Source organism: Maniola hyperantus, chromosome 14 (assembly GCF_902806685.2).
Source record: "Maniola hyperantus chromosome 14, iAphHyp1.2, whole genome shotgun sequence".
NCBI classification, from domain to species: domain Eukaryota; kingdom Metazoa; phylum Arthropoda; class Insecta; order Lepidoptera; family Nymphalidae; genus Maniola; species Maniola hyperantus.
In genome coordinates, this window is record NC_048549.1 from 529,805 (window position 1) to 557,648 (window position 27,844).

General features: G+C 41.2%; 1 protein-coding gene across 1 annotated transcript in view; it reads right to left on the reverse strand.

Moving 5' to 3' along the window:
- nonC (serine/threonine-protein kinase Smg1) overlaps window positions 1-27,844 on the reverse strand; it is a 148,446-nt gene that overhangs the window by 4,169 nt on the left and 116,433 nt on the right. The window contains exons 2-14 of the mRNA XM_034975147.2: window positions 15,073-15,281; window positions 10,812-12,141; window positions 10,489-10,725; window positions 9,772-9,977; window positions 8,829-8,956; window positions 7,977-8,197; window positions 7,597-7,724; window positions 7,017-7,254; window positions 6,820-6,918; window positions 5,763-5,960; window positions 5,058-5,221; window positions 1,347-1,426; window positions 532-635 (exon numbers count right to left, since the gene is read on the reverse strand). Of these exons, the coding sequence (XP_034831038.1) occupies window positions 532-635; window positions 1,347-1,426; window positions 5,058-5,221; window positions 5,763-5,960; window positions 6,820-6,918; window positions 7,017-7,254; window positions 7,597-7,724; window positions 7,977-8,197; window positions 8,829-8,956; window positions 9,772-9,977; window positions 10,489-10,725; window positions 10,812-12,141; window positions 15,073-15,281 (3,342 nt within the window). The remainder of the gene's footprint in view (window positions 1-531; window positions 636-1,346; window positions 1,427-5,057; window positions 5,222-5,762; window positions 5,961-6,819; window positions 6,919-7,016; window positions 7,255-7,596; window positions 7,725-7,976; window positions 8,198-8,828; window positions 8,957-9,771; window positions 9,978-10,488; window positions 10,726-10,811; window positions 12,142-15,072; window positions 15,282-27,844) is intronic.

Consider the following 27,844-nt stretch of genomic DNA (forward strand, 5'->3'; position numbering starts at 1 on the left):
ACATTGAAAAAAATATTGATTTAAAAGTTACGAGGCTCAAAAGATTCCTATTTTAACACTAAATTAATGACAACTTTGGGCGTAAATAAATAAGATTAGGGATATGAAAATTCTAAAACAATTTATCATTAGACGTAGTTTATTTATTCATTAGTTGAAATAACTTTACTTTGCAAACATAAATTCAGTAGTTTTTTCTCAAAAATACTTTTCCTAAACCCTTTTCGCGCGCTAGATTTCGGTGAAAATCATCGTGCCTCTCAACTTTCTCATACAATGTCAAGTGAAAAGCAAACATGTTACCCACGTGCGCTGCCAATTTCGGTCGAGCGTCCTGCGTCACCTTAATGGAGGATCTACATTACAGACAGTACCTGCATACAAAATCTCAGTTTGTAACAGTCTGGTTGTAGGTGAATGTCATGTAAGCATTTCCGATGTAACTTAATTTATTATTACTTTGTAACTACAATTTTTGGTACATGAATAATAAAAAAAAAAAAAAAAAATGTCAGTCAGTTTGCGGGGTACCTGGTCTTGCGGCTGCGGGCGGCGCGCGGGGGGGTCGCGGCCCTCCAGCTTGAGCCGCACGCGCTTCCACACCCCCGCCCCCGTGGCGCTCCGCTGCTCGCCCACTGTGGGAAACACACACACGTTATAGCGAGAGCCGTGACAGCATAGTGGTCAAGACGTCTATTCGGGAGGTCGGGGTTCGATCCCGGGCACGCAACTCTTAACTTTTCAGAGTTATTATGTGCGTGCGTTCATCACTTGCTTTAACGGTGAAGGAAAATATCGTGAGGAAACCTGCTTGCCTGAGAGTTCTTCATAATGTTCGCAAAGATGTATGAAGTCTGCAAATCCTCACTTGGCCAGCGTGATGGACTATGGCCAAACCCTTCTCATACTGAAAGGAGACCCGTACTCAGTAGTGTGGCGGCAATGGGTTGATCATGATGATTCATTTACAACCAGTAGCGTGCAGGTCATAAAGGCATAAAAGCACTGCTTACCCAAGTTGAAATGGCTCAATGGTCATTTTTCATCATGACAGCCTCTAAATACGTAACCTAACTGACTAATGCCTACCCTAGCTTAGAACCCTATGCACGCCACTGTTTACAACAATGCCGAACTCTCTCTCATACATCATTTAATTTGAGAGTTTCAAAATAAAATTATTTTTGCTGTGAAGGTTTAAAAAGTTTTGAATAACAAGTGTAACAACAAAAAAAAAAAAAAAAAAAAAATAAGTGTTATTTCTTGTAAGATGATACGGAACCTTCGTCTGACTCGCACTTGACCGGTTTTTTTCATACTACACAAACGTCCGTACAAATCCTCACCGTGTCTAGCGGAAGGGCGGGCGGAGAGCGCGGCTTGTCGCATCAGCTTCCGGCTGCCGTCCGTCGCGCCGCCCGGCAAGCTGACGTGAGATACATTCATACATAAACACGTGGAAATTAAACATTTCAATCACCCCGACCTGTCCAACTTAGCATCATATCCCAGCAGCTCTTGTTCAAGTGTTCAGTGGGCATGGCGGGTTTTCGGAGTACCTGCACAGGTTCAAGTGCAAGGAAGGTCCTGGCTGTGTCTGCGATGACAGTGTCGATGAGTCGATTTTACATCTACTCATCGACTGTCCGCAGCACAGCAGAATACGTGAGGACCTACACCAGCAAATACAAATAGAACTGTGCAGGGGCTCTATCCCCGCCATACTGGAGAGCACTGCAAGCCGGAAAATATTCTTATCATTCTGCTTGAGAATAGCGGGCTCCACTATAGAAAGGTTCACCACTATTTATTCACGAATATTATACTATATAGGTATAGCGGTAATATTCAGTATAAAGAGGTTCATTTGCACTTTACATATCTGTAATTTCAAGTTTCGGAGACACGTATTTATAGACATTTATACAATTTTAAAATGATTAACATTATAAATAGAAAACACGATTACTACATAGATTTCGTTAATATTCACTGGAAAGATATTAATTTGCACTGATCTTTACGTAATTTCTTAATTTCAAGACACGTAATCGCGTATTTTATACAGATTTATGTAAATAAAATGAAATTAATTAGGTCCCTAGCATTTTTAGAAACACAAAACCGCAAAGTATGAACTACGAACACATATAAAGATTACCATAACATAAACCTATAATACTTTTTTTTTTAACTGGTTTTACGGCTCTGGGATCTATAATAATCTTGCTGGGAACCAAAGACCAATAAAGTAAACTTAGCAAGATACTTTCTTTTTTAACTGGTTTTACGGCTCTGGGTTCTAATCTATACCTCCCCCCCGCTCCCACCATCAAGAGCGAGCGAAGCGAGCTCGGGACTTGGGGCACTCCGACTCGGAAGGGTTAGGTTAGAAGGGGATGGCGGGGCTCCGTCGACGGGCCCCGGTCGACGAGAAGAGACCACCAATATGGTGGGGGGTCTCTTTCCTCCCCCCCGCTCCCACCATCAAGAGCGAGCGAAGCGAGCTCGGGACTTGGGGCACTCCGACTCGGAACGGTTAGGTTAACCCACGAAGGGGATGGCGGGGTCTTACAGACCCCGCCATCCCCTTCGTGGGTTATTTCTTTTTTTACCACCCAGAAAAAAGTAGCCCCGCGAAGCGGGGCTCCGTCGACGGGCCCCGGTCGACGAGAAGAGACCACCAATATGGTGGGGGGTCTCTTTCCTCCCCCCCGCTCCCACCATCAAGAGCGAGCGAAGCGAGCTCGGGACTTGGGGCACTCCGACTCGGAACGGTTAGGTTAGAAGGGGATGGCGGGGTCTGTAAGACCCCGCCATCCCCTTCGTGGGTTATTTCTTTTTTACCACCCAGAAAAAAGGAGCCCCGCGAAGCGGGGCTCCGTCGACGGGCCCCGGTCGACGAGAAGAGACCACCACTATGGTGGGGGGTCTCTTTTCTCCCCCCCGCTCCCACCATCAAGAGCGAGCGAAGCGAGCTCGGGACTTGGGGCACTCCGACTCGGAATGGTTAGGTTAGAAGGGGATAAACCCCCCCCCCCCCCCCCCCTAACCTACCCAATCCTTAAGTTTTTTAAAACAGGCTACGCCAGAAGACTCGCTTTAAAGCCGTTTAGAAAAAAAAAGTTTACTTTACTGGTCTGTAGTCTGTACAGCAGTAGCAAAAGTATTATAGATTAGAACCCAGAGCCGTAAAATCAGTAAAAAAAAAAGTATTACAGGTGTTAACGGTGGTAACCTATGACAGTATCTATTGTATTTTGCGATTTTGTATTGTGTTTGTTTAGTTTATTCTAAAAATGCTAATTGTGATTAAAGTGATTAATTTTATTTAAAAAAATGATTTTCGAGCTCTGAAATTTTAACTTAGAGTTTCAGGAGCACCCCCTTTACTGCCCCCTATCCCAATGGATGGTATTGTACTCTATAGCAACCCCGAATAGCGAGAATAGTCATTGAAAGGAACAGAACCAGATAATAAAGGTCCAATGTTGTTTTCTATTATAAGAATACATAAATTAACATGGACAGAAATTGCATGGTTCTGTTCCTTTCACCTTGCACAAAATGACACTTCCGTCAACAAATTAGCAATAATTAATTATACGGAATAAAATTAAGTAAATTAAATAAATCATTGTAATTCTGTATTTAATAAAGCCTGAATAAAGAATAAAATAAAGTCTGAAAAAGTCTCTGACATCTTGTCAGGGGTGCGGTGACACTTGTCATAGCGACAAGTAAAAAAAAAAAAAAAAAAAAACTTAGCATCATATCGGTACTGATTCTGAGCACAACTAAATTTTAGAGTATTCGTTCTCTTCTTACTATTTGTACAGTGCGACAAGGCTCTTTTAGCGCGTGGCGAAAATCGGAACTAACGGTGCCGTCAAGTGTCCCCTTTGTTCTTGTTTGAATAGTCTAAGTCTTTGTTCTCCAACAGCGCCCCCCTGTCAATGTCATTCAAGTGCCAAGAGAGCCTTGTCTCACCGTGATATGAAAAGGACAGATACAGTTGGAAAGTTTTATTGAACACGTCAAACCTCGTCACTTTAGCTGCTAGTCGCGAGCGTATCGTTTAAATTTGTAGCGTGCACTAAAATTTTGTGTCTTTAAATGTAAAATTCATGTTTCGTCCTTTTTTAGCAATATTAAAAAGAAAAGGATTCAGATACTCTTGTTTAGCGAAAAACAACAGAATCAGGTGGATTGTATTGTAGTCGGAATATATTCCATAAGACAAGTGCAAGTAATATAAATATCAATGGACGACTCAGATCTCTACACCAGCTGTCGCAGCAGCTTAAATCCCGTGAGAACTCTTTGATTTTCCGGGATAAATAGTAGCCTATGTCTTTCCCCGGGATGAAATTTAACTCTGTACCAAATTTCATCAAAATCGGTTAAACTGTTAGGCCGTGAAAAGCTAGCAGACAGACAATAAGACAAACTTTCGCATTTATAAGATTAAGTATGGAAGTACGGATGTATAAGCGTGTTATTTCCGAGGTTTTTGTGATGCCGTTCACGGAAATGACGTCTATTATCAATTTCAAGATGGCGGACTTGTGTGCAGATAGAATAGAATAAAATACAATCTATATATATAAAAGGAAAAGGTGACTGACTGACTGACTGACTGAATGACTGACTGACTGACTGACTGACTGATCTATCAACGCACAGCTCTACTGGACGGATCGGGCTGAAATTTGGCATGCAGATAGCTATTATGACGTAGGCATCCGCTAAGAAAGGATTTTTGAAAATTCAACTCCTGAGGGGGTGAAATAGGGTTTTGAAATTTTGTAGTCCACGCGGACGAAGTCGCGAGCATAAGCTAGTAGAATATATTTTTATTCAAGTAAACTTTTACAAGTGCTTTTGAATCATCAACTAGTAGAAGAACCAGCAAGAATGCTGCTTTGGTTTAAATGTTTTTATATATATACTATCTAGCTAACTAATTGTAACTGTTTGTCTCTACAAATTAAAATAAAAAAAAAAATAAAAAAAAAAGAATATATAGATAGTAAGAATGAAATAGTATCTCTCACTCTAGCAGCAGTTGCAGCAGCAGCGGCAACTCGGCGTCCAACTGCGCGGCCGCACGCGCGGCGGCGCGCACGCGCGTCTCCGCGTCGGGCTCCGCAGAGATGCAGTTGATCTTCTCCGACACGCCGCGCCACAGTGTCGAGAACTCTTGCGCCGGATTGTCACCCTCAAATATTTATATTTATATTTATTACATTTTACTCAAACAGCGATTCTATTTTTTTAAATAATGCATAAATTTTGAGAATTCGCACGCCATTTTTGTAAGTAAAGACGTCTGGCGGTGAGAGTTGAAACTTCTGTGACTCGAATCTTTCTCTTCTTTACCGGCTTTGACAATACTCCTGTGCACAACGACGAGCCCACCGCCTTAAGTACGGGCGCCCTGGACCCAACACAGAACCGAGACCTCGAGGCCCTAAGCCAAGAAGGCAGGCCTTAGCCGACAACGGCTTAAAGGACGTTACGTTGACGTTAAGGCGCCACACCTGGGCAAGGAGGCCATGCCTCGAGGCCCGTACCTCCGTCTTGGCTTAGGTCAAACGGAGAAGACCCCGCTACTGTTCTCTTCTTCGATTAGCAACAGCTACTTGTCAATAGATGGCGTTTTAAAATATTTTACTTTATTTTTCTTTTTTTTTTTTTTTGAAATTTTTATTTTTTGTTGTCATAGCGGCAATAGAAATACACAATCTGGTTACACTTACATCGTTGAGCTGCAGCAAGGCTTGCAGCGGCCCCTTCAGCTCTTGCAGCAGGTTGTCGCGCGCCAGGGCCGCGTGGGCCAGCTTGTCCGCCGCGGCCCTCAGGGCGGTCGCGGCTCTCTCCACCTTACTCAGAGCCGCTGTACGTGATTCGTTGAGCGTGTTGGCCGTTTCCCGAACCAGCGCTGACACATTGCCCACCTGATAGACGTCATTAATTTTGTTACAAAATCATCACTATCATCATCGTCAACAGATAGAGGTCTACAGCTGGACATAGGTCTCTTGTATAAACTTTTACACGCCCAGCCTTGGGCCAGCTGAATCCGACGGCTCCCTGCGACTCGTTAAAAATGTTTCTTAGTAAATGTTGATGATGATGATTTGATGTTTTCTACGTAGATTTAAATTATTTTTTTAAATCCCGTGAGAATTCTTTGACTTTGACTGTTCTAGTTGGCGGCCATTTTAAATACGGACGGAAGTACCGCGAATGTTAACACTGACATTCATAAATCGTAGTCAAGATAGGGGCTTCTTTAGGGGATTCAGATGACATGTATCATATTCAACTATAATGCATTGCGTAAAGGTTGCATAATTTCGTGTGAATGGTCAACTAGAGAAGCCCCTACCTTGACTATGAGTTCCATCACTTCCAGTGTAAAAGAGCTGAGTTACTCTCAACAAGTTCTACTTCAAAAGTTTATTACCCCAGCTAGTTTTTCAGCATTGTTTTTTTTTTGTAAGATTTTTTGGTTTGATTTTTACTTAAAGTTATTCGGGAACAGAATAGAATATATTTCTATTCAAGGTAGACTTATTACAAGTGCTTTTGAATCGTTACAGTTTAATTTACCACTGGTTCGGAATGCCGTTCCTACCGAGAAGAACCAGCAAGAAACTCGGCGGTTGCTCTTTTCAAGTGATCAATTTACAATATTATTATGCCATACTGTACAAGCAATTGCAGCCCCGTGCATTGCTGGAGCGAGTCAAATCCAAGCTTTCTTATCATTTACATAGTCTTCCACTGTATGTATGGACGATATTCACTTACCCATTGTGAGTCGATGTTTCCCTCGGGGTGCAACATCTCCATCAGCGACTCCTCCACTGCCGACACTTGGAGGGAGTACTTTAGTGCCAGTGTGCAAGCCTGGAACCGGCAGACACACAATATAAAGGAAACTTGTTATCAGTTTGGTTATTGCTAGACTCACTGACGTTAGGACGGTGATCATTTCCAAAACATACCTTCTCCCAATGCGCGAGTGCAGTCTTAGCGGTCTTGGCGGCTTTAGCGGCCCTAGCGGCGCGCGCGGCCCTGGCGGCCGGCGCGGCGCTGAGTGCGGCAGCGACACGCGCGTGCGGCGCCAGGGCCGCAGCGGCTGCGCTCAGGCGACGCGCGTGCGCGCTTCGCGCTGCCCAACCCCCCTCCAGCGCGCGCACTATCGAGCGCAGCGCGGGGTTAGCTCCTGCACCCCACTTCACCCTGAAATTTTTATTGAAGCGAAACTTCATTAGGCGCAACTTACAATTAACTCCGATCTTTTCTAACAGCTTTTTATTTTATTTTATTTTCTGTAGTCATTCGGTCTAAATTGCCAAGAGATTTTCGAATGTAAGTCCCGCAAATTGCTATTGCGCTGAAGCCATGTCTCATTAACATCGAAATGAACTCTTCAAAATGGCTCATGGCCTGTAACACCTGCAAGATGGCACGACGATATCCAATGGATGCAGCTCCCCAAGAGCAGAGTGCTAATGAAGAGGCCTCACTCCTCAGCCCTGCAGTGGACTGCAAGAGGCTCTGGATGATGATTGGTTGAGTTACCTCTGATGTGCCGCGGTGACAAGGGTCTGCGTTTTAGCCGTAGCGTTGTCGAGGCGCTCCACGGCGCTGCAGAGCTCGCGCGCGCGCCGCGACAGCAGCGGGCTGGGATCTTGACTGCTGTTGAGGACCTGGAACATTACACCATGACGTCTGACTGTTCGTTCCGTACCATCGTTCGTAAATAATTTTTAATATTTTTATTTTTCATGGCAGCCATTTTAATTTTTTTAATATTTGTGGTTATTGTGGTGTGGAACCGTAATAGTGCGATTCATGAGATACAGGCTGTTGACTGACAGATGGTCGGACGGACGGACGGAACGGGTCTTCGGGTACAGACGCCAAAACGCTAAGTTGTAATGCAAAGTGTGTATCCTGACCTCTGCGTGTAGATGCGCGTGCGCAGCGGCCCTGAGGCGGGACGCGCGAGCCACGGCCCGGGCGCGCTCGGCGGCGCGGCTCGCCAGCGCGGCGCGGTGCGCGCGCGCGCGGCCCGCCTGCAGCGCGGCGGACAGTGCAGAGGCGCGAGCGCGCGCGCGCGGCGTGCCCACCACGGCGGCCTTCTCGCACAGAGACTCCAAGGATACGCTCCAGGAGGCGCCTGATCACAATAATTATGATGCTTATTCACAATCTCAAACTAGTAATCCCCCCCAAATAAGTATTGACACGTACCTTAAAACTAATTATTATAAAATTCTTACCAAAACAATACTGTGCACCTGTTTTCCGAACTAGTAGAAACTGTGTCTCGGAAAACAGGGCCTTCAGCTCGGTGAATACAAAGCTAACTACATACTAACTAACATACTAACTAAACTAAAGAGCTAAACAAAATAATATGTGCGTGGAAGTCCATGTTATCTGTGTTTGTGTGTGCGTGAGTGCGTGTGTGTGTGTGGGGGTGTAAGTGAATGAGCATGTATAATTTGCATATGTGAGTGTCTTTGTATATGTGTGTGTAAGTCCTTTTGAGTTTGGACCTACTTCGAATTGCCGCTGTTCCATCTATCAGAACAATTGTTAAGCTTTGGCTACATTAAGCATGGAAATAACGACCAGACTCTCGCAGAGCAAATTGTATTAATTTAATTTTTATTTGATACCTTAATTATTTTAAGAAAAACAAATGTAGCAAAAATAATGAAAAAACCCATTGATTTGCATGTTGTTTTATGGAGTAATTATGTACCGTGATTAAACTTATTCATATAAGATATTAATCTCGTTACCAATCTCTTTTTGTTCCACCTCAGCGTGCAAGTCCAACCGCGCGCGGCGCAGCAACAGGCACAGCACGGACGCCAGGGCTTTGGAGTGCACACCCAACACGCAGCGAGATACGTATTCTGCAGTGAACCTGAAACCATTCAAACCATCGAGCAGCGTAAGATCTCGTACCTGGGCCATATTTTGCGACACGATAGGTACCGTCTGCTGCAGACAATTATGATGGGTAAAATACCTGGAAAAAAAGGGGCGGGAAGAAGGCAGACGTCATGGCTACCTAACATCAGGGACTGGCATAAAAACAGTCGGAGAACTATTCCGCCTAGATTTGGATGAAATTTGGAATGGAGATAGATTATAACCTGGATTAACACACATAGGCTACTTTTTATCCCGGAAAATCAAAGAGTTCCCGCGGGATTTTGAAAAATGTAAATCCACGCGGACGAAGTCACGAGCAACAACTAGTATAAGTACCTATAACAAAATAACCACAATATATACATTGCACCCGTGCGAAGCCGGGGCGGTTCTCTAGTATCATATACAATTATTACTGTTAATACAGCATATAAGTATACATACCGCAAAATATTTTCAAATAAGATTTGAAATGAATGATTTTTCGAAATTTTTCTTTCATTTGTGCCACGAGACCTCTCTTCGTGCCAAATTTTAAGTCAACTACAGTCCTTGCAATTCACGAAGGCGAGTGAACTTTAGTTGTGGTTACATCGTTTACACGGACATTGCGTAAATGTGCGTGCATGTCGGACCAATCAGTCGCGAGCAAGCGCTTGCAATATACCGATACGACTCACACAAGCATGACCCACTCGCCCTCGTGAAATGCAACAACTATAGTCTGTTTAAGTTTCATGACGCATATTTTTATATGAAAATATATTTTGAAAAGCTGTAACTTTTTATTAAAATAGCCCTCACCGTCTAACAGGCTTGCAGAGCGCGGCGTCATCCAGCATCATGGCCGAAGCAGGGTGCATCTGATGTGAGTTAGGATTGGCGGGCGCGCCGCGGAACGCGCACGCCAGTTGCGCGCATAACGAGAACACCTCCGCCACGGTCTGGATACGACGGACTATGAAGATATCCTCTAGCACAGAGCGCAGGGCCGGACTTTGCATTGCCGCCTGAAAAAGACGATAAATACTTGCTAAAACCATCGAACTCTCTCAACTCAACTTTATTTCATTTGGCATAGCGGCGGCTACTCGCGGCGCGCTCTTATTGTACTTTTAACTTATTGAGTAATTAATTTAATTGTTATAGATTTTAAGTACGCAAAGAATGTCTTAGTTTAAGTTTTACTATTTAGAAGTTCTAGTTAAGCATGTTGAGTTAGCCTGTAAGTGAGTATACATTGATAGTCCTAAGTTTATATAAGTTTTCTTTGTATACTGTTGGCTTCCTATTAAATAAAATAAAATAAAATGAAATGAAATGAAATGAAATAAAATAAAATAAAATAAAAATAAAATACCCTCTCAGCACGATATTTTGAGCACAGTCACCTCTGATTGGCTGATTCTTACTTTTGGCAAAATTTTACTGCTGCAGCAAGAATAAATTAAATTCATTGTGATTTAAGCATGTGATAATTACAGGGGTGTTGAGTAGCCCTAGTCAGAATCATAAACTCACCGACATATGCATAGCATCATTGATATGATCGATCTTCCTCCACGCGGGCGGCGTGGGCGCGGCCAGGTGGTCCGCCAGCTCCCGACTACGGAGTTCTACAGCAGCGAATAGCCCGTTAAAGCCCATCAGCAGCATGCGCCCTGCAGACTGGTTCTCCCCTTCAGTTGTTGAGGATAGCAGGGCTTCGTATCTGGACCGCAGTTCTGCTGCTATGATTTGGGCACTGGCTGCTGGAGACTGCAAACAAACCATTCATTAGATAAGACATGTCTCGTCTAATGAAAGTCTAAAAGAGACTTTCGTCGTCTGTCAATTATATTTACCTCCATGTCCATCACAAGATATCTGAAATGCATTTCAAGATCTGTCAATAGATCATTCAAAGGAACTGGTGAATTCATGATCACGTTGTTCAGTTCGTTTATCATCAAAAGTGCAGATGGATCTTCAGAGTGCACTTTTTTGAGAGCTTCAGGTAATATGATGGTGCTAAAATTGTAGTTCAACTGTACCAAGTCTGCTAGAAGTAAGTTAGCGTTTCTTACGCATTCAACAGCCACTGGTAAAGAAGCATCTTCCACTGATGCAGATTGTAAAGGTAGAAGTGACAGCAGTTCCACGGCTTGCATAGATAACGAGCTCATGTCGTCAAGGAACCATTCTCCTTCCATTGAAGTCAAGTCTACGAGACAGTCTCCTGCGCTTTGTGCTCCAGTTTCCAACATCAAATATCTCCTGTTTAAATTGCATAGCATTCCAATCACAACACTTTCTAAAGCCGCTGCAGCCCCGTCCTCAGCTCTTACCCAATTGCTGATATTGTTCTTGGCCTCCATGTAAGCTTCCTGTGCTATAGCGATAGCATCAGGGCCACCTTCTTGCTGCAACCTTTCAAGACATTTGTTCAAATTCGCAGTGGCTTCAGCATTCATTTGTTGCAAACGGTAGTTGTAAGCGACGATTTGTTGTGAATCGCCACAGTTTGAATCGGAGTTGACTAATGCTGTGACTTGATTGGATACTTCGCGGCACACTTCGGGAGATTTGCTCTCTAAGGCTGCTGCGAGATATTTGCGGAACATCATTATACGGTGGTATTCTGTCTGACTTTGAGGGTAGTACTGCGAAACTGCGACATATTGCGTAAGAAGCTCAAGGCAGGATCTGACAAGGAGATTGGTTTGCTTTATGCTTTGGTTCAATTCTAATTCAGCTTGTTCGCACTGAGATATCATTGAGCTCTGTCCTGCATTAGTTAAGAACTCTTTTATGTGTTCAAATATTTGATTTTCTTCTTCTTCTTGTGGGCCAGAGAATTCTTGTACCCATGCCATTAATTGAGGTCCGTTTAGTACCTCATTGGTAGTGGCAAAACTTTCGATTTGTGTGTCAAAATCGTTAAGAATTTTTACGAGAGCTTTCATAGAATCCTCGACAGCATTCTTGGCTTGTTTGTAGGACGTGTACTTTTGTGAAATGGCGTACAACGGATGGTTGTTTAGATTGTTACCGTAGGCTTCAATCTCTTTTATTAGCGCCATTTGTTGGTGGCACAGCTGAAGTTTCGATTCAACAGCTTTGAACTCGTCGTTTTCCTCGAGCCATTTTTCAGCGCTTTGTTTCACTTCAGGAAGTATAGCCAAAAGTTGTTCCCTGAAATTACATAAACAAGAATTAAGCTCGGGATGAGATTTTGTGAATATTTAAAAGCGGATATCATTCGTGAGCTCACTAATAATTCAAGGTATGCTCGGCAAAGTTTTAATCAGAAACCTCATTAGCAAAAATAAATTATTTACAGTATAATTTCGTCCTCGGTCATGTGCGGTTACATAATACGTGTATATGGGATCAAGTTGAAGACAGCTAGCGAAAATTGTTGAATCATGTTAAAAAAATTAGATACTAATCCCAGTATTAATATTGTATGATGGTTTACAAACATAATATATAAGCGTATTAATTTGTGTGCCAAGAATCTTAACTGACAATATGCAAGACAACAGCTTTTCATATGGCCCGATAAGTAGGTCATCTGACCTGGAATCATATCGGAAAATGTGAAAAGGCAGTTTAACGGCTTGTAAGGGCACAGAAGGCTTTTTTTTTATCACAAAGGATCAAGTAAAATCGCCTTAAAATACTTACTGTAACAGTTATGTAAAAGCGCTATAAATAGTTTTAGTACTGGTGCTCATAAAATATTAAGCCTCAAGTTACGTAAAAGGTACGGTATTGTTGTAACAAAGAGTGGAAATTGGTGAGTCTAGGCGGGTGTCATAACAGAGGGTATAAATATTTGTGTCGAGAACTCGTCAGGGCATTATCTTCGTACAGTACACGCGTGTTACCGCTCGAGTAGGGTTACTACATGCAAGGATTTGTCAGGATTCTGGTCCAACTGTCTTTCGGGTTTTCGAGTATTGAATGAAAAACTGTCTGTATTTATTTTGAGGAGTCGGATTTAAATGACATTTTTAAATCAACATACAGAGTTACTTTGAGAGCGGTCAGTAAGGCGAGAACTGAATCTATTAGAAATAAGAGTTTGGTCTGAGAAACCATGGCGTAGATTTTAGAGAAGAGGCAAATTATATTAAAATACTCAAAAATCTTGTGCCCAGGCAGTTAAAGAATAAAATAATTTTATTGCAGCGATCGATAATAACTACTAAAATGTTACAACTTTTTAGTATGAATCAAGCTATCAGGAGTTTTCAGTAAAAAACAGACTTTGTCTGTGGAAGTTCCAGAGAAATCAGGCTTTGTCAGGACTTTTCTATTTTACGCATGGTAACCCTACACGCGAGTGGCAGCTCGTAAAGATATGCCCTTTGTATTTATTGCTTCCCGAATGGTTGCGAGTGAGAATACAGAATATTTTCTTCGGCGACCATTATCTTCTGCAATAACTACACTGTCATGTCGGTCGGTGGAGCGGAAACTTGTAGACGGACTGTTTATCAGCCTGGTTTCAATATATTGTATATGCGATGTCAATGTTATCGCAGTTATTCTTTTTATCGTCTTGTGAAATAAAAAGAGAAATCGTTTCTTTAGTTCATTTTGTTTTGAATGAATAGAAGATATTTCGGTAAATCTACACTATAATGTCTGTCTATCTGTCTGTCTGTTTAAACGGGCTAATCTTCGGAACGGCTGAACCTGTTTTGACGGCACTTTCACATACTAGAGGATTAATCAAGGAGTAAGATAGGTTAATTTTGTCACCGAAATCTCCCAGATTTCTTAACCGGTTTAAGTATTGTTTTTTAATCGATAGTGAAACTTTGCGATATTGTCCAATAATTTTTTTTTAATTCTAAATTCCAATATGGGCCCTGTCCACAAAAATTGATGGGATTTTTGTCTGGTATAAATTGATATTGGAGTTACGTACAATGTAAAGACTTTTTGAACTCGAGGATCCAACTCCTCAGCCCTGATGCTGTAAGGAATTGCATTTTTAAATCGTGGTGATGCCACGGGATTTTTAAAAAAGAAAATCCACGCGGACGAAGTCGCGGGCATCAGCTACTAGTAAATATTTTAGTTTGTAACGATGGGGCTGGCATATAGATTATCTGTAAAAGCCCCTTACAAAATATCAGATAAAAAAAAATGTAGTAAATATAAGTAGGTATAGCGCGTAACTGAGTAGGCTCCTGCGGCGGTGAAGCGGAGCGGGAGGGCGACAGTCACTGAGTTCACGTCATCACAGTACCCGTAGTACAAGATTTTACGTCTCACCAAACGAAACCAAATTCGAGAGTCGAAATACTTCCGCGTTACAGTAAAATGGACCTAAACAGCCTTGAATTGAAGTCAAATATTCAATGCCACTGATTTTAATTTCGCAATGTTTCCGCTTGGAGCGCTGGCTGTAGAAGTGTAGACAAACTTGAGCTTTAAAACAAGGCATTTAAGATCCAGTTTACTGTAACGCGGAAGTATTTCGACTCTCGAATTTGGTTTGGTTTGGTGAGACGTAAAATCTTGTACTACGGGTACAGCCCTCCCGCAACGCTCTACTACCTGGCACTTGAATGACATTGACAGGGGGGCGCTGTTGGAGAACTAAGGCTATTCAAACAAGAACAAAGGAAACACTTGACAGCAACCTATTTTCGCCACGCGCCAAGGTAGCCTTGTCGCACTGTATGCGTTATGCCTATAAGTTACATGCCTTCACCCGCACGTAGACCATGCGCAACGCGGCAGGCGCACAGGGTACTACCTACTATTCTCCAGTACCCGTAGTACAAGATTTTACGTCTCACCAAACCAAACCAAATTCGAGAGTCGAAATACTTCCGCGTTACAGTAAACTGGATCTTAAACGCCTTGTTTTAAAGCTCAAGTTTGTCTACACTTCTACAGCCAGCGCTCCAAGCGGAAACATTGCGAAATTAAAATCAGTGGCATTGAATATTTGACTTCAATTCAAGGCTGTTTAGGTCCATTTTACTGTAACGCGGAAGTATTTCGACTCTCGAATTTGGTTTGGTTTGGTGAGACGTAAAATCTTGTACTACGGGTACTGCTCACTGTACCAGGGGAGCATATCAACAGACAACAACTCACGTGACTTCGGCGGCGGTGTGCTTGAGCTCGCGCACGCGCACGGCGAGCATGGCGCGCGCGGCGCGCACGTGGCGGGCGCCGCGCCGCCGCCGCCCGCCGCCCCACTCCACCAGCGGGTCGTACACGAAGGCCTCCAGCAGCGTCAGCAGCGTCTCGCGCCCGCGCCGCATCGTGCGGATCACGTGCTCGCACGCCAGCCGGAAGATGCCCTGCGGACGAAATAAACTATTACTCATCATGAACATTGTCACTCAGCTTTTTCTAAATATACAGGAAGATTTTTTTGATTTTGCACAAATTTTTTTTGGTGGTTCTGTATCGTTAATAGAACACATTTCCATTCATAATTTTGTACCTTTTTTGAAATAATTTTTTTACCTTAAAATAAGCAAATCATGGTCATACTATTCGTATACAAAGCACGCTATAAGCATGCTAGCTGACTCTATTAGCATCTCAGATATTAAAGCGCGCAGAGGTCAACGGCCGCCACGCGCGTCATCGAGTGTGAGTGCGTGTATTTTAATAAACAGCTGAAGCACACGAGTAGGTAAAATAAAAAAATAAAAAATACGTGTTAATTAAAATTCGTTTCTATACAACATAAAAAAATGTGCAGAACCAAAAAAATCTAAATATATAAAAGGAAAAGGTGACTGACTGATCTATCAACGTACAGCTCAAACTACTGGACGGATCGGGCTGAAATTTGGCATGCAAATAGCTATTATGACGTAGGCATCCGCTAAGAAAGGATTTTTGATATTGAATTATCAAAAATCAATCATTGAAATTTGTGTAGTCCACGCGGACGAAGTCGCGAGCATAAGCTAGTCCTTTTATATATTTAGAAGACTATTCGTAATTAGATCCGCGCCCCTACTTTTGTCTACGTAAAGTGAGATATTATTTTATCTTAGAAAGACTAATAATGATAACGTTTGAAAACGGATATTAGGGCCTAATTTAGAGTTGAGAGCACTAGAGCGCGCTAATATACCCTGCTCTCTAGTCTCTACAGCACTGTAATGGTAGTAGTAGGCGTCCAATAGACGATAGGTTCTGCTTCAGTCAATGCCGCCAAACAAGAGTAATGAAAAATTGATGGAGCAGAGAATTATCGAGATAGTAGCGTGTGTTCGATGGGATTTCACATTATCCCCTATTTCAGTCTCTAGAGTTAATTCACATTGAGAGCGAATCCAGCGCAATTCTAAGATTGTTCATAGCATACTAGCTTATGCTCGCGACTTCATCCGCGTGGACTACATCAAACCCCCATTTAACACACTTAGCGGTGGAATTTCAAAAAATCCTTTCTTAGTGGATTGTTTACAAAGAACATATCCTCCAAATTTCATGTCTCTATAAGACCAGCGGTTTAGGCTTTGCGTTGATACCTATCAGTCAGTCAGTCAGGAGTTCAAATTTTTCATATAGGTACAGATTAATATTTATTTCACAAGAGTCTGAAAGCATATAATTAGGACGCCGCGCCGCGTGGAGGGAAGGGGTAAGACTGGGGGCACACGATGCGTTGCGGCGCCGCACCGCAAAGATTTCACCGTATCAGCGGGCACACGAGCGGTGCGGCGCCGCAACGTTGTTATGTCGCAGCGGCGCCGTAGCATCGTTGGACAGTCAGATAAAAGTGCGGCACCGGAGCGGTGTCGCTGCGTCGTCTTACATAGAAATATCTGTGCCATGTCACTCGATGCGCTCCGGCGCCGCACCGGACTTACAACCACCGAGACGAGGCGGGGAGGAGTGAATGCGTTGCGACGTCGGAGCGGCACCGCTCAGTTGTTTATGCGTCACAAGGTAGGACCATAGAGCAGAAACAAAGAGGAGATGTTGTATTAAGATTTCCCTATGAAATATCGAGTGACATTTTGCGGGGTGAGGGGTTGTGGAACGCCGCCCACTTCTCAATTTTCCATCTGCGGGTTAGTAGCAAAACTACTCGCTTAGCGACCTAACATCGATATATTGATGTCACTACATAGTTCAGCTATCTCACACTAGATGTCATTTTCTAGAACTATTTTAATAATTACGTATAAAATTACTTACAAATGAAATGTGATACCATTCATAGAATCAGAACGTCTGTCTGAATAACTTTGACACGATAAAACACAACACTTCATCCTTTTGTTCTTAAAAACGCGAAAACACACCGATAATACGAGTCTCAATATATGTGAACCTGACGAACGCAGACAGCATACTAACTAAGGCCCCGCCCACAGTGATGACGTCAGGACCTAGTTGAAAATCACAGTGCACAGTTGCTTAGGCCAACTCCTCTTTGTTTCTGCTCTATGGGTAGGACACTATGTCCAACGCTGCTACGGCGCCTCTGCGACATAACAACGTGCACGGTGAAATCCTTGCGCTGCGGCGCCGCAACGCATCGTGTGCCCCCGCTCTTAGTGTAGCAAAGTTTGCAACTCGTTACCTTACATTGTTGACGCGAGATTGTTCGTTAACAAATATAAACTTAGATGAGATAAACACTGGAGCTGTATAATGTATCTAACATGGCGGTGGTAAATATTAAATCTGTAATCTTCTACAATATATGTATATAGGACTTCTAAATTAGGTACATATAATATACCTACTCACTATGTGTTTCAAGTTTCGGAGCGATCTTGGTTGCGTATCAAAGTTTAATTTTTGCCAAAAAGATAACTGAATTCGGGGTTTAAACCAGGGGTGTTACGGATATTCGCATCCACATCCTCAAATGCGGAACATCCGCATTTATTCAGACATCAACATCCGCATCATTAATGCGGAGCTTTTAAAGAAGTGGGCGGGGCCAGAGTGGCGCGTGCTTTACGCGTGTTTGCTAGTTGATATCTTCGTATGCTAACAAAACCAACCAAAAAGTGTACAATGACACCCAACAAGGGTGTTAAATTATTGGCTTCCGCAACAACCCTGGTTTAAACTTTAAAGCTTCCAGAGGCCCTAGAGTAGCTTCCAAATTAATGTTAACTGTGCTTTTTAGGATTCCGTACTCCAAAGGGTGCCAACGGGACCCTATTACCCAGCCTCCGCTGTCCGTCTATCCATCTGTCCGTCCTTCCGTCCGTCCATCAGTCCATCCGTCTGTCTATTAGCGGGTTGTATCTCGTGAACTGTAATAGGTAGAGTTGAAATGTTCACATATTTTGACAGAATTGCCGCTATAAGAATCTATACTAATAAATAATCAAATAATAAAAATTACTAAACAGACGCGATTCAAAATTAAAATAAAATAATAAGTGTTACTTCTTGTAAGATGGTACGAAACCCTTCGTGTACGAGTCCAAATCGCACTTGGCCGATACGGGAGAGAAACAAAAAACTTTTCGTCGCTTTTCCGTCCATACTAAACGGCAGATTTATAACTGGAGAATTTTCGCTAGGGCCCCTGTGCGACAGTAAACTTAAACAACTAAGTTAAAGTAAGGTCAACTATTTTGGGTAACTTAGTCTACTCCACAGACCCACTTAAGAAGTTATTTTCGCTTTATTATTTAAGCAATTTAATATATAAATAGACGTCCTCGAAGCCGTAAACGCTCAGAACAAACTAAATGTCTGAGGACATTCTTAGCCGAGGCAATTCTCGCCGCAAACTCGCAGGCTGAGAGGAATGAAGCCTGCATGCCGGGCGGTTGGAACTAACAAGATATAGTCCGCGACAGGTTGAAATGCCAATCGGGGTATGAGACGGGGGGGGGGGGGGGGGGGGGGCGCACTCCCACACGACACCCGCGCTCGCCCGCACCGTGTCAGTGCGGGAGTTGTGCGGGTGTGCGGGGCGTCCCCTCTGATTGCCAATGTCAATGTTATCGCAGTTATTCTTTTTATCATCTTGTGAAATAAAAAGAGAAATCGTTTCTTTAGTTCATTTTGTTTTGAATAGAAGTTATTTTCGGTAAATTTATACTATAGTATCTGTCTGTCTGTCTATCTGTCTGTCTGTTTAAACGGGCTAATCTTCGGAACGGCTGAACCTGTTTTGACGGCACTTTCACAGCCAAGTAGAGGATTAATCAAGGAGTAAGATAGGTTAATTTTTTCACCGAAATATCCCAGATTTCTGAACCGATTTGAGTAATTTTTTTTAGCGTTTAAACTACCGTGAGTGATTTCCATTATAAATAATATCTGTCCCGGCTGACGTCGACTAAACACGTGAGTACAGCCGGGACAGATAGGTCATATTTATAATTTTATAGATAGGTATTATTTAAAGGTTTTTTTTATTTTATTTTTTAAATCGATAGATAAACTTTTTGACCTGTCATACATTTTATTTTATTTTATTTTATTTATTAGGAACACACACAATACATTAATTTAACACAAACTACGACACTTATAGACAAACACAGGCTGTTAAATGTATCTATAAAATGTGTACACAGCATTTGCAAAATATCTAGACAAATAAAAAGAACTTAACCGACTACTTAACTAAACAAATAACTAAGTTACTTAGGAGATGAACCCACCGTAAAATAATAAGAGCTTTTTTTTGAATTCAGTAGCTGAGTCATGAAATATGTCGATGCCAGGTATCTTTTTTGATATTTCGTTATATTTTGCACATATACGCATAATTGGGGCTTGATTTCCTAGATGAGATTTGGTGAAAGGTATATGGAAGATTTTTGGGGATATAAAACTGCGGGAGTGTCTATGTGGACAGTGGAACAGATAAGGATATTCGATTGAGAAGGTTATTACATTTAACTTTATTTCGTAAAATTTTATGTAGAAAGCACAAGTCAAGTATTTCGCGACTATTTCGAAGAGATGTCATGTTAAACTCAGCCAGTCGCAGATAATATGGCTGTCTGTGTGAGATGCCACTGACGTTAAAAGCTAAGTGTCGAGTAAAGGCGCGTTGTATACTTACATATATGCCATCTACCTACAAGCTTCAAGTTCCTACAATCTAGAGTGGCTTTGTTTTAATTCTGTTAAAAGTTAGCCCTTGACTGCGATCTCACCTGGTGGTAAGTGATGATGCAGTCTAAAACGGAAGCGGGCTATCTTGAAAGAGGTATGGCAGTTTCGTTAAAGCCCTTATCGGTTTCTGTGCGACATAGTACCGGAACGCTAAATCGCATGGAGGTGGGAACTGGCCACGGCTGAAGCCTCCCAGCATGTTCGATTCTTAACAAATTTTTAGTTCTATTTTCTTTCATTATAGTATAGTGAGTAGTGACATGTCCGTTACTTACTTACTATAAAAAAAAAAGGGTTCTGTACCTCAAAAGGAAAAACGGAACCCTTATAGGATCACTTTGTTGTCTGCCTGTCTGTCTGTCAAGAAACCTAGAGGGTACTTCCCGTTGTCCTAGAATCATGAAATTCGACAGGTAGGTAGGTCTTATATCAGACATTAGGGGAAAAATCTGAAAACTGTAATTTTGTGGTTACATCACAAGAAAAAATATATAAATTGTGTTCATGAACAAATATTGCGATTTTCAACTTTCAAAGTAAGATTACTATACCAAGTGGGGTATCATATGAAAGGTCTTCACCTGTACATTCTAAAACAGATTTTTATTTATTTTTACGCATCATAGTTTTTGAATTCTCGTGCAAATTGTCGAAAAAATACGACTGTAATACGGAACCCTCGTCGCGCAAGCCTGACTCGCACTTGGCCAGTTTTTTTTTGGAGAGTGACTAGTTTTATAAGTCATGGCTTGTGTTACTCAGTTATTATTGTCATAATCTGTTTTGTGATTGAAATTGCCCCTGCCAGGAATCGAACCCGGGACCTCCCACTTGTACACCACACCGCGGTGCTCACCACTGCGCCAGGGATGTTATAATATTTAGAAAAGAATAATTTGATAGCCCATTACGTAACATTAGTATCTATTACAAGTTATTGTAATTAATTTAATCGTCATTTATATAATAAATACTTAATTAACATACTAATTAACTTATCATTTATCCGACGCGATTATTAATAAATAATAACCCTTTGCCTACAGTCAATTGCGAACTAATATCACAAACATAGACTAATATATTCACAAATTAATAAAGTAATGAGATACCTAATTATAATTAGGCAGGTACTTAGGTACCTTATTAATTACAAACCAATTTAGGTGATGTTAAAATCACAGATAACAATATAAACAGCAGAAAGTATTGCACATCGAACTTTAAAAAGAGATTTCGGCTTCGTAGAGCGTCGTCTCTGTCACTCACACCTATGTGACATTTTGTCGGTCTCAATAACAGAGACAATGCTCTATGAAACTGTTATCTCTTTCTAAAGTTCGATGTGCAATATTTCCTGCCGGGTACTGTAATAGCGTTGATATTGTTATTATCATTGATTGTTTTGAACTATATTTAACAACTATAATATATATTGTTATGAACTAAGAATATAATATACATTGTTATGATCTAATATATAATTCGAAATATTATTTTCTACGGTGCCATGCGTATGGCATGCATACCGTTTTACGAACTACGTGCTCTGCCCATTGCCACTTCAGCTTCGCAACCCGTTGAGCTATGTCGGTTACTGTAGTTCTCCTACGGATCTCTTCATTTCTGATTTGATCACGTAGAGAAACTTCAAACATAGCTCTCTCCATCGCCCGCTGAGTGATTCAGCTGAGGGCACATAGTTCGTAAAACCGAATACCGATAGACGTTGGGGTCCTAAGGTGCTGGAATGGCGACCTTGCACCGGAGGAGGAGGAGGAGTCGCAAAGAGCCGCTGGATTCAGGCGGCGCAAGACCGTGGCTTGTGGAAGTTCCTACAAGAGACCTACTCGTATGTTCAGCAGTGGACGTCTATCGGTTGATGATGATGATGACATGGCATCGTACAGAAACTACATGCGTTTACTCTGTGCTGAAACGCTAAATTGTTCGGCGGTACTGCCGAGAATCGAACCCGAATCCTTACCACTGCGCCACGGAGGTGAACGCTATTGTTGTGTAAGCGATAATTGCATATCACAGAACCGCAGAATAGCGCTGATGCTTGTTAGTAGTACCAATAAACAACAATGGCTGACGGGACGAGATAATTGCTGGAATAAATTATAGCTAACCACACTGCACTAAAGCATAACTACGTCAACAATCATCATCATCGTCATGATCATCATGACCAACCCATCACCGGCTCACTACAGAGCACGGGTCTCCGCTCACAGTGAGAAGGGTTTTGGCCATAGTCTACCACGCTGGCCATGTGCGGATTGGTAGACTTCACACATCTTTGAGAACATTATGGAGAACTCTCAGGCATGCAGGTTTCCTCACGACGTTTTCCTTCACCGTTAAAGCAAGTGATATTTAATTACTTAAAACGCACATAACTCCGAAAAGTTAGAGGTGCGTGCCCGGGATCGAACCCTTATCTTATGCTCTCAGAAAGAGAAAGGTTTGGCCATAGTCTACCACGCTGGCCAAGTGCGGATTGAAGACTCACAAGTCACACGCCTTTGACAAGGCATGCAGGTTTCCTCTCGTACATTGAATGTACATACTAACAAACTAGCTAATGCCCGCTGCTTCGCCTGCGTGGATTTATAATACGTTCAGCCGTTCCGAAGATTAGTCCGTTCAAACAGACAGACAGACAAAAATTTTAAAAACGCGTGATTTAGTTCAAATAACCATATGAGCTTAATATGAGGTAGTCATTTTGATATTACAGACAGACAGTTCAATATTATTTATTAGTATATAGAGTATAGATATATTCAACTTTCAACGAAAAATTAATATTTCAACAATTTCTGAAACAAAAGTACAAGAATATTATGAACGTTCTTTTATGTGTTGTTAGAAACGTTTGTAAAAGGCTTTATTGAAGCGTGTCTAGACTTCAACCTCCTACAACTACTAGTAGGTGCACTACGACACAGGCTGCAAATATTTTAGGTCTATCCCTAAGGGACGTGGGACGTGCTCGCCGTTCCAGTAAAGGTGGTTACCCACGGTGCATGCGTGATAGTGCAAACTTGAGCTCATACGGTACGGTATACCTACCTACAGTAATAACTTCATTTGTAAACAAAGATTTTGAACTTTTTTAGGATTCCATACCTCAAAAGGAAAAAAGGAACCCTTATAAAATCACTTCGTTGTCTGTCTGTCTGTCTGACCATGTCCGTCGTGTCTGTCAAGTAAACCTATAGGGTACTTCCCGTTGATCTAGAATCATGAAACTTGGTAGGTAGGTCTTATAGCACAAGTAAAGGAATAAATCCGAAAACCGTGAATTTGTGATTACATCACAAAAAAAAATTAAAATGTATTTTCAATTTTCAAAGTGAGATAACTGTACCAAGTGGAGTATCATACGAAAGGGCTTCACCTGCACATTCTAAAACATTTTTATTTATTTTTATGCATAATAGGTCTTGATTTATCGTGCAAAATGTCGAAAATACAACTGTAATCTCGGTGCGCGAGTCTGACTCGCACTTGGCCGGTTTTTACTACTTTAATTAATTTTTTTTTGTTATCCACCAAAGCCCTCAGACAAATCTGGCGATGCTATTCTTCGGGATTCTATTACATACTTATATCTACTATTTTTCATTGAGGGAGAGGAGATTCCAATCAATTAAGTACGTGTAATGAAAAGCCACACCCTTATTTCTGAGTGGTTCAGAATAAGGAAAACGACGCAGAGATTCTAATTTTCTGATGCGGTAGGTGTATAGTAGGTACCTACTTCATATTAAACAAAAAAAAAATGAATCCATGAAACAGCAATGCACGCAAAGACCTAGAGGCAACCTAAGGGTATGTTTCAATCTCGAACGATATAATATATCGATATAATATTATAGCCTTAGCAATACACACGAATCAGTACAAAAATGCCGCTCACGATCTCACGCGTCGTGAGAAACCAGCTTTACGCAGATAGACCTTAATATGATATTCATGGACACTTACACTTGGATCCGGAAGCAAAAGTAATAATGCCAAAAGTCGGGATAAACCCTAGGATTCTATGGGAATATCAAATTGCCGCGACTGGGGTGTTTAAATATTGACAGCATCACTTTTCTATTTCGTATCTGTTTTCAGCTGCTTTAGCAATTTGCGGGACTTATATGGAGCCCTAGAAAGGTAATAGTTCATGAGTCACCACGTCGTCTCTAATGAAGGATTTGTTCATGTTAAGTCGAGCGTGATAGATCGACGCTGTGATTGTATCTTCGTAGTTCGTGTCGCACAACATCACGCAAGTCATTGACTCGCGTCTTGCGACCTTACCTATTGGCTTCACATGAATTGCTAATGAGGAGGCGCTGCTGTGTTGATTGAATTGATAGATGATAACATTCTGTAGGAGAAATAGGAGAAAGCTGGAATATCTGGGCCATGTTATGCGCAACCCAAAATACGATCTACTGCAGCTTATAATACAGGGCAAGATAAAAGGCAGACGTAGACCTGGCCGTAGACGAATATCCTGGCTCAAGAACCTTCGCCAGTGGTTCAATATGAGTACAAGACCACTGTTTAGGGCAGCAGTAACCAAGATCCAGTTAGTCTTAATGATTGCCAACCTCCTCCGGTAGGAGATGGCACTTGAAGAAGAAGAAGAAGATAACATTCTGTTCCTCAGAAATTCATTAGTTTTTTATTGATTTAAGACTGCGATCTTATCTGGTGGTTAGTGTGTGTCTTAATAATGATGCAGTATAGGTCCTCTTTATGCAATAACATTATGGTAGATTCAGAAAAAGGTACTTTCAGAATAACATTTGCCATACAAGATACAACCTATTCGTATAACTTCTTAAAACTTCTAAGTGGTGGATGTAACTACAACTTTCACCACGTTTGGAAAATTTCACGAAAAATCTTCATAGTATGTATACAAAAAAATCCTGAAAGGCCGGCAACGCATCGGCAGTTCCTCTGGTGCTGCAAATGTTCATGGGCGGCGGTAATCACTTAACATCAGGTGACCCGCCTGCTCGTTTGCTCGCTATCTCTATTAAAAAAATACATTTAGCCTTTAGAATACGCAAGCTCACATTTCAATACAAGTTTGTAACATTGAAAACTGTATATACTTTGTACTGTTCGAAAACCAATACCCGAGAGAAATCTAGATATATCGGAGCACATTTACATACAATATAGAGTATGTCCGTCCGTAGCTTGCTATGCATACTGTAACAAGTTTTGAGGCAAAACTTTAAGCTAGTTAGGTGCAGTGTAATTGAGGCTAAAGTGCTATTAGTGTCCATCCCGCGTTGCTAAGACAGTTTGCTACTTGGACACTAACTAATGTCTGCGTCAGGCTACTAGGGCTGGCTTCACATTAATGATAACTACTAGTCAAAATCAGCGACTTTTTATCAAACGTCAACATGCTTGTTTGGTAGCACGACAGGGAGCTTGTATAAAAAACACAGATGTGACGTTATAAACGATTAACCGCACGCCCGGTAGAGTCACATAATATTATACGTACCTACTTCAATTTTGATTTTACTTTCTAATATACTTGAAGAACTTCAAGACTTTCAACCTATGACTTTAAAGTTAAGGCTGAATGAGACAGGAGAAAAATGCAAGTAGTTACGATAACAACTTTATTGCAAGCTAAACGAACATTAAATGTTAACATCAAATAAATAATTAATTACTAAATAATAATGTCTAAGCTAAACTAAATCTAAAAACAAGTAGGTACTAGTTTACAACCATATCACTACCCACATTATTAATGCGAAAGTGTGTTATTTTGTTGGTTTGTCCTTCAATCACGGTGCAACGGAGCAACGGATTGGCGTATTTTTATGCATCGGTATAGTCAAATACCTGGAGAGCGACCACAGATTAGAGAAGTAGAGCCTTTCTCTAATCTGTGAGAGTGACATAGGCTACATTTTATTCCGGAAAACAAAAGAGTTCCCACGGGATTTTTAAAAACTAAATCCACGCGTACAAAGTCGCGGGCGTCAGCTAGTAGGTAATAAATATTTAACTAAGCTTCTACGATCTTCTAGAATTTTCTCTTTACAAATGTGACAGTTCTATTCTTAATGTGCTTAAAGATCTTAGGCGCATGCCATTTCTTTTGCACACCATTAGAATGTTCTAGAACTCTTGATGTAGACGGTCTAACTGGACTAGAATCATCATCAGAAAAATCGTTCAAGTGATCACAGGAACCCCCATATCCACTGCTGCATGGACTATTTGTTCTTACAGAATCCGTGGAACTTATTGAATCTAAATCACTTTTGGACGGTATTCTTGATATGGAGATATTGGAAAAGGAATCCACCCTCTCCGTTTTACACCTTCTATTTTCCATATTAAACGTCTTCTGTTCTTTTCTAGTAGTCTTCGAAAACTCATCAGAAGAAAAATGAGATTCATTCGAGTCTTTATTAGCTGGTATATAATTTATGGCCTCGAAAGACTTTTCTACAACTTTAGACGTCTCCAAATTGGACATGGAAGCAGTTCTCTCTTTCACACACTTGCTGTTTTCTATAAAACGTTTCTTCGGTACTCTTCTAATAGTCTTCAAAAACTCGTCAGAGCAAAAAGTAGATTTATCGATGTCTATAACAGCTGGTATGCAGGGTGCTGAATCGAATGACGTATCCGATACGTCCAAATCTACAGGAGGACCCCACTTGCGATCCAAAGCGCGGAAAGCGACTGATAAATGTAAATGGAGATCCATTTCGTTTGATAACAAAATAATTAATGATATAATTTCATTGATGTTAGCTGTTTTATTATAATTTTGCTATCCCCACTCTTTAAATTAATGTTTAATGCCTCTCGTCAACTTACCAATGTATGTATTAAAATTAATTGCGCAATAATTAACGTAATAGCTTGGTGAAGGGTTAATTGATTTTGGATTAATGAGTAATTAATTAAACCAAATGATTAATTATTTAACAATGTGGAATATAATCCTTTATAATGGGTACATGCCATATTGCTGGTTAATTAAAATCTGTTAAATAAGGGCTCAAATAAAATATATTTTTTAAACGGTTTGTTCTAAAGTACAACTTGTAGTGCAGTATCTAATGTTGTTCTTAAATATATGATACAAGGACAAAAAACTGGGCAAGTACGAGTCAGACTCGTGCACCGAGGGTTCCGTACTCGGGTATTTTTTTTTCGACATTTTGCGCGATAAGTAAATGAAAAATTATTATGCATAAAAATAAATAAAAATCAGTTTTAGAATATACAGGTAAAGCCCTTTTATATGATACCCCACTTGGTATAGTTATCTACCTTTGGAAATTGATAATACTAATTATTTGTTAATTAAAACATTTAAATTTTTTTGTGTGATGTAACCACAAATCCACGGTTTTCGGATTTAGTTCTTTACTTGTACTATAAGACCTACCTACCTCCCAAATTTCATGATTCTAGGTCCACGGGAAGCACCCTATACTTTTCCTTGACAGACAGACAGACATACAACGAAGTGATCCTACAAGGGTTCCTATTTCCTTTTGAGGTACGGAACCCTAAAAAGATAAAAACACATACTTCTCATTACATTCATGCATTTTATATTGACCTAACAACCTTCTGCAGTTTCAGACTTTCAGGGTAAATTGTGAAGGCTAAGAAATTAACAAGTTCTACCTGTAAGCGCAACACTTCACTAAAGACATTTTGTTCCGAAACTTTTATTCAAGACCTCTATTCGCTATGACATTGAAATCGTATCTTGTAACTGCAA